The sequence below is a fragment of the Brachyhypopomus gauderio genome, unplaced genomic scaffold, assembly GCF_052324685.1.
Source record: "Brachyhypopomus gauderio isolate BG-103 unplaced genomic scaffold, BGAUD_0.2 sc52, whole genome shotgun sequence".
Lineage (NCBI taxonomy): Eukaryota > Metazoa > Chordata > Actinopteri > Gymnotiformes > Hypopomidae > Brachyhypopomus > Brachyhypopomus gauderio.
The window spans coordinates 1,735,749-1,743,248 of record NW_027506877.1 but is presented as its reverse complement, the minus strand read 5'-3'; the positions used below and the strand labels follow the sequence as shown (position 1 = coordinate 1,743,248).

Genomic DNA, 7,500 nt, shown 5'->3' with positions numbered 1-7,500 from the left:
AAATAAAGAAAGGAAATTACAGAGCAGCACTGTAGGAAGAATCAGACATTCATACATTTTCACAAAAAGAAGCAGGAGGATAGAGGGGCAAATACATATTAATCTTCAAGTTAAATAATACACACAAGACAGAAATTAACCATGACGGGCAAAAATTTGAATAGGAAGATTTAATAAGATTCACAAATAGAGAACTGTCTGTCCTGAATAACACTGACATTGATGAGCTGAGATGTGCGCTCACACACACACACACACACACACACACACACACACACACACACACACACACACACACACACACACACACAGACACACACACACACACACACACACACACACACACACACACACACACACACACACACACACACACACACACTCTAAGTGCACTCACTAAGTGTTCATCAATCCATTACCAGGTAGTGGTGCTTTCTCTGGCTCTGAGCTAGTATACCACTGGTACCAGTCTCGTGGGTACTGCTCAAAGGAAGCCATGATCCCACGGAGGTTCGCCAACTTGTTCAGCTCAGTGATGTTGTCCCAGTTAGCGTCAGCCAGCCAACTAGAACATGGATTATACATCTGATACGACTTATCCAGGACCTGAATCAAACACAACATACACATAAGTCAGCAAAAATAAAAATATTACAAGGGGCAAACATTAGGACTCTTAAATGTTTTACTGCAAACATAGCCCAAACATAGTCCAAACACAACCCAAACATAGTCCAAACAGCCCTAATGTGACGCAACACATGTAAACCAGGGATGGGTTCTCAATTCCTAGTTATCAGACTAAACAGATTTAGCCAAGCTGAAACACCACAAGCCCTTGGAGCTAAAAAAAAAGGCAAAAACAGCAAAGCAGACGATTTACAGTCAGTGTTTGCAGCTTTTGGGAAATAATGTTACCCAGAAGAGCGACCTTAGTGCTCATGAGAGCCAGGCTGTCTCTGGAGTGCTGGCCTCTCCACACTACACAACACTAGCAGTTAACCCGTTTGCTCAGGGACAGCAAACTGAAGTGACTGTTTACTCCACATCGATACAGTCACAAGTTTACAGTGATGTACGAAATATATATTCCCCCCCCCCCCCCCCCCCCCCAAGGCCGACAGGGTGTGACCGTGAGTGTGCGTGTAATCAAATAATCTGAAATGATGAAAAGCGAGCGGACTCTCACCAGCCCCCCGCGGAGGAAGAAGCCGTACTCGTCCGCGCTGAGCGTGCCCGCCGCCTCCAGGATCCTCGCGCACATGTGGAGGCTGAAGAGCAGCTTGTGGCGTTCGAACAGGCCGCGACAGGTGGACCTGCACATGGGAGACAGCGGCCACACTCACACACCGCACGCACCGCTACCGCCAGCTCCCTCCACGATGCCACAGCTTGCGCACATATAGACGGGAACGCCGGTCGTGGGTAATCAGGCACATTCAAATCTCTTGTTACAAGTGTTATTTGTGTACCACAACATTGACTCTAATTGGTATTAAATGTCATATACCAAAGCCAAGGTGGTGATAATCGTCTTTTTCATTTATAGGTTGAAACACCTAAAGGTGGTTAGGGTTAGGGTTGTCCTACATTAGTGAGGTCTCTCACTAGGCTAAGATTTCAAAGCAGACAGGGGTTTCAAGATGGACCGTACACGCTCTTTTGGAGAACTGGCAGAAACCTTTGGGACCCAGTTACACCCATCTACTGGTTGGAGAGGTTAGGCCTGAAGTGGTCTTCTAAGTGCTATGGGAATGAGCTGCAGAAAATGGCTCTGAAGTGAGTCCAAAATGTGAAATATTTGGCTGTGACAGAAGACAGTTTGTTTGCTGATCAACAAGCATGGTGGAGGTTGAACAGTGAAGTGTGATGGAGGTTCAACAGTGAAGTGTGATGGAGGTTCAACAGTGAAGCATGGTGGAGGTTCAACAGTGAAGTGTGGTGGAGGTTCAACAGTGAAGTGTGGTGGAGGTTCAACAGTGAAGTGTGGTGGGGGTTCAACAGTGAAGTGTGGTGGAGGTTCAATAGTGAATTGTGATGGAGGTTCAACAGTAAAGTGTGATGGAGGTTCAACAGTGAAGCGTGGTGGAGGTTCAACAGTGAAGTTTGGTGGAGGTTCAACAGTGAATCATGGTGGAGGTTCAACAGTACAGCGTGGTGGAGGTTCAACAGTGAAGCGTGGTGGAGGTTCAACAGTGAAGTTTGGTGGAGGTTCAACAGTGAAGCGTGGTGGAGGTTCAACAGTGAAGTTTGGTGGAGGTTCAACAGTGAAGTTTGGTGGAGGTTCAACAGTGAAGCGTGGTGGAGGTTCAACAGTGAAGTGTGGTGGAGGTTCAACAGTGAAGCGTGGTGGAGGTTCAACAGTGAAGTTTGGTGGAGGTTCAACAGTGAAGTGTGGTGGAGGTTCAACAGTGTCATTAAGAACTATCTTCAGTGTAAAGAAGAACAAGGAGTCCTGGATGTGATGATATGGCCCCCACAGAGCCCTGATCTCAACATCATCGTCTGTCTGGGATTACGCAAACAGACAGAAAGATTTGAACAAGAGGAAGATGTTTGGAACAGCTTCCCTGCCGAGTTCCTTCAAAAGCTGAGTGCATGTGTACGTAGAAGAACTGATGCTGTTCTGAAGGTTGGTCACACCAAATACTGATTTGATTTAGATTTCATTTTTGCTCATGCACTTTTAATAAACTATTAACACTTTTTATTTTTGATGGCATTGTTTCTTTACAGCACTTCTGAGTACAGATATATACATCAGCGCTGTGTAACCTGTAGAATGCGCAGGTGTGGTAGTCGTTGATGATGGCGATCCTCTGCTCCAGTATGGGGTTGCGATCACTCCTCATAATGCTCAGGTTGAACAGATGTATGTAGGCGTCCAGGGAGAACTGGTACATGGGATCTACATGGGCCATGTCATTCAGCACGAAGAAGAGGAGTGAGGCACGCTGAGCACAGGGCCGATAGGCCTGCAGAAATACACACACACACACAACGCACACCACACACACACACACACAACACACCACACACACACCACACGAGCACACACACACAACCACGTGTGCACACACAGCACAGCAAACCACGTGCTCACACAACACCCACATCAACAGACCACACACGATACACACACACACACACACACACACACACACACACACACACACCACACACACACACACTCACACACCACACCACACAGCCACACACACACACGCACACACACACAAACATGGTTTTAAACATCTAGACCGTTATCTTTCACTTCACCGCTATCGATGACCTCGTCTTCAAATCCTTTTATCCTTATCCCTTTTCAAAGCCTCAATCTTTAATCCAATATGGCAGAGCTTTCTGCACCCTGTTCCCCGCTCTGTCTTTCTCTCCCTGCTCTCTCTTTTTCTTCCTTTCTCTCTCTCTCTCTTTCTTCCTTTCTCTCTCACCTCTCTTGCAGTATCGATTTTGATCTCCATCTGTTCGCTGATCTCCAGTTGTTCTGACACCTCGGTGGCTGTGACTTTGGAGGTCTGTAGAGTCTTCACCAGCTGCACATCGTCCATGCAAAGAGCCTGTGGCCTCATTGAGCAAGCTGAAGTCACGCACGCACGCACGCACGCACGCACGCACGCACGCACACGCACACACACACACAGGGGCAGCAGTAACACAGGAGGGTCTTTGGTGAGCACAAACATGCAGCTGAAGGAAAAAAGCTGACTTTATGGATGCAGCTAATGGCTTGATGTCACATTTTTGCTAAATGTCACTTGAATAAAAGGGTGTTAATGTAGTGCTGTGGGTTATGTGTGCACGTGTTTAACGGAGAGGCGTGTGCACGTGTTTAACGGAGAGGTGTGTGCACGTGTTTAACGGAGAGGCGTGTGCACGTGTTTAACGGAGAGGTGTGTATACGTGTTTAACGTAGAGGCGTGTGCACGTGTTTAACGGAGAGGCGTGTGCACGTGTTTAACGGAGAGGCGTGTGTAGGTGTTTAACGGAGAGGCGTGTGCACGTGTTTAACGGAGAGATATGTGCTCGTGTTTTAACGGAGAGGCGTGTGCACGTGTTTAACGGAGAGATATGTGCACGTGTTTAACGGAGAGGCGTGTGCACGTGTTTAACGGAGAGGCGTGTGCACGTGTTTAACGGAGAGGCGTGTGCACGTGTTTTAATGGAGAGGTGTGTGCACGTGTTTAATGGAGAGGCGTGTGCACGTGTTTAACGGAGAGGTGTGTGCACATGTTTAACGGAGAGGTATGTGTAGGTGTTTAACGGAGAGGCGTGTGCACGTGTTTAACGGAGAGATATGTGCACGTGTTTAACGGAGAGGCGGTGTGCACGTGTTTTAACGGAGAGGCGTGTGCACGTGTTTAACGGAGAGGCGTGTGTGCACGTGTTTAACGGAGAGGAGTGTGTGCACATGTTTTAACGGAGAGGTGTGTATACATGTTTAACGTAGAGGCATGTGCAGGTGTTTAACGTATAGGCGTGTGCAGGTGTTCAACGGAGAGGCGTGTGCACGTGTTTAAATGGAGAGGTGTGTGCACGTGTTTAATGGAGAGGTGTGGTGCACGTGTTTAACGTATAGGCGGTATAGGCTGTGTGCACGTGTTCAACGGAGAGGTGTGTGCACGTGTTTAATGGAGAGGCGTGTGCACGTGTATAATGGAGAGGTGTGTGCACGTTGTTTAACGGAGAGGTGTGTGCACGTGTTTAACGGAGAGGCGTGTGCACGTGTTTAACGAAGAGGTGTGTGCACATGTTTAACGGAGAGGTGTGTATACATGTTTAACGTAGAGGCATGTGCAGGTGTTTAACGTATAGGCGTGTGCAGGTGTTCAACGGAGAGGCGTGGTGCACGTGTTTAATGGAGAGGGTGTGTGCACGTGTTTAGATGGAGAGGTGTGTGCACGTGTTTAACGTATAGGCGGTATAGGCGTGTGCACGTGTTCAACGGAGAGGTGTGTGTGCACGTGTTTAATGGAGAGGCGGTGTGCACGTGTTTAATGGAGAGGTGTGTGCACATGTTCAACGGAGAGGGCCGTGTGCACGTGTTTAATGGAGAGGCGTGTGCACGTGTTTAATGGAGAGGTGTGTGCACGTGTTCAACGGAAAGGTGTGTGCACGTGTTTAATGGAGAGGTGTGTGCACGTGTTTAACGGAGAGGCGTTGTGCACGTGTTTAATGGAGAGGTGTGTGCACGTGTTTAACGGAGAGGCGTGTGCACGTGTTTAATGGAGAGGTGTGTGCACGTGTTTAACGGGAGAGGCGTGTGCACGTGTGCGCTGCTCACTGGAGGAATCTGGTCCTGCATCTCCTGCAGCTTCCTCTTCCGCAGAGGAGATGTTGATCACCAAAGAGTCCTTCTGCTTCTCCAGCTCACAACGCTCCTTACGTACCACTATACTCAACAGCTGAGCCTCCAGAACCTACACACACACACACATACACACACACACACACACACACACACACACACACCACACACATGTTGAGAATAAACCAATACCAAATGTATTGATGGAGCATTATTGACCAACATTTTAAGCTGTAGTGATGAACTATAAAGGCTAGAATGGTTTAAAAAGCATTCACATAAGCATGCATATACACACACACACACACACACACACACACACACACACACACACACACACAAACACACACCAGTTCCTTCACAGCAAAGATTAACAATATTAGTTTTGGTGGAGGATCTCTGGTGTATAGTGTTGGATTGGACAGTTTGGTGGTGATGTAGAAACGGAACTCCTGGTTTGTACTCGACCTCTTTATCTCCAAGTTTCATCAAGAGTCTTTCACCTGCATACACACAGAAACACACACATCATTTAACACCACGGGCAACTGGGTCATTTCACATGGTCACTTCAGACATGAAAACCTACAGTTTATAGGAGCAGGGCTGAGAGTGTGTGCTATGGTGTGTGTGTGTGGAGAGGACACTGACCAACATGTGTGACGGACTTGTTAATGATGGGGGCCAGTGAAGGGTCCAGCTCCTCCTGTACGTTCTGGAGGAGAACTGGAGTGCCAAACTGCACTGCGTTCTCCAGAACCCCCAAGAAATCTGACATCTGGAGGTCTATCACCTTCAGTCCCTGAGGAAGGGGGAGTGGGATGGATGGGCTTATAAAAGGATTCCACAGACCAGGACAAACAGGGGATGCGAAGGAGTCAGAAGGTAAAGGGTAAAAAAAGAAAAAGGGAAAGATAAAAGCATGGAGAAAAATGACTTGAATGGAGTAAAAACAGAACCCGAGAAATGAGGGAGTGTGGGAGTGACAGAGAGAGAGAGAGTGGAGAGAGAGAGGGAGGAGAAAGAGGGAAGCGAAGGAGGAGAAAGCTTCAGGACTGTCAGGAGAAGACATTTGGTGATTGTTCCTAAATGTCAGCGTTTAGCTGTAGTGTGTGAATGGCTTTGGCCACCCCAGCAAGACATGAAAGGACCTGCAGAGAGGAGGAAAAGGTCAGAGAGAGAGAGTGCAGAAAAGACAGGGAGAGGAGGAGAGGGTGAGGGACAGAAGAGAAAAGGAGAGAGAGGAGGAGAGGGTGAGAGACAGAAGAGAAAAGGGGGAAAGGAACATAAGAGAGGGTGAGAAAGAATGAGAGAAAGATGAAGAGTAAGAGGGAAAAGAGAAAAAAAAGAGCGAGGTGGAGAAAGGGAGGGTGAGCAAGAGAGAGCGATAGAGGGGGACAGAGGGAGAGAGGGAGAGGGTAATGAAGGAAGATGGAGAGAGAGAGGACAGAGACCTGTACAGCACAAGTGAAAAAAGGGACTGTAACCTGATGGTCAGGACAAAGGCACTGTCGTGTGTGTATGTCAGGACAAAAGCACTGTCGTGTGTGTGGTGTTGTGTGTGTGTGTGTGTGTGTCAGTGTGAAAGTGTGTGAGTGTGTCAGTGAGGGTGTCTAAGGTTGTGTTTGGAAGAGTGTTTTGGTGTATCATACTGTTATATCTAGGATAAATTCACCTGAGTGCCATTTTTGCTCTCTACATTTTCCATCAAAATCTGTCATGTTTTCTATTTTTCACAAAGCCTAAGCACAGAAAAAAGGCGTCTTCATCTCCAGTCAGTCCAGAAAACGCACCGCACTGCCCACCATGCCACAAAAGACCAGCGTCAGAGAGAGAGGGAGTATTAAAAGAAGCGCTCGTGCGCGGACCAGTGGATGAAGAGTGATGAAGAGGAGGAGGAGAAAGCAGGTGATGAGAATGACTGATGGAAAGGACGCTGTTTTCAGTCCCACTGATGTCTCCATTTGTTTCTTCACTAATTAAGGAGGACAGGAAGGAGGAGTCCGTGGGCTGGCCCAGTGTCACCACTAGCACTAAAACAGGACGGAAGGCTGGCACCAAGCTCTGCTGATAATGTCACCGCAGATTGTGAGATGGGCTTTGGGCACCGGGGAATCCAGCCATAATCCTGCCTGATGCCTTCAGTTTGTTCGGCCGTCCACTCTCAACAGACG

General features: G+C 48.0%; 1 protein-coding gene across 1 annotated transcript in view; it reads right to left on the bottom strand.

The window, feature by feature from the left end:
- dnah2 (dynein, axonemal, heavy chain 2) overlaps positions 1-7,500 on the bottom strand; it is a 111,678-nt gene that overhangs the window by 11,413 nt on the left and 92,765 nt on the right. The window contains 10 exon segments of the mRNA XM_076987292.1: positions 420-606; positions 1,190-1,316; positions 2,776-2,975; positions 3,453-3,569; positions 3,571-3,602; positions 5,308-5,341; positions 5,343-5,438; positions 5,677-5,784; positions 5,786-5,829; positions 5,978-6,128. Coding sequence (XP_076843407.1) covers positions 420-606; positions 1,190-1,316; positions 2,776-2,975; positions 3,453-3,569; positions 3,571-3,602; positions 5,308-5,341; positions 5,343-5,438; positions 5,677-5,784; positions 5,786-5,829; positions 5,978-6,128 — 1,096 coding nt within the window.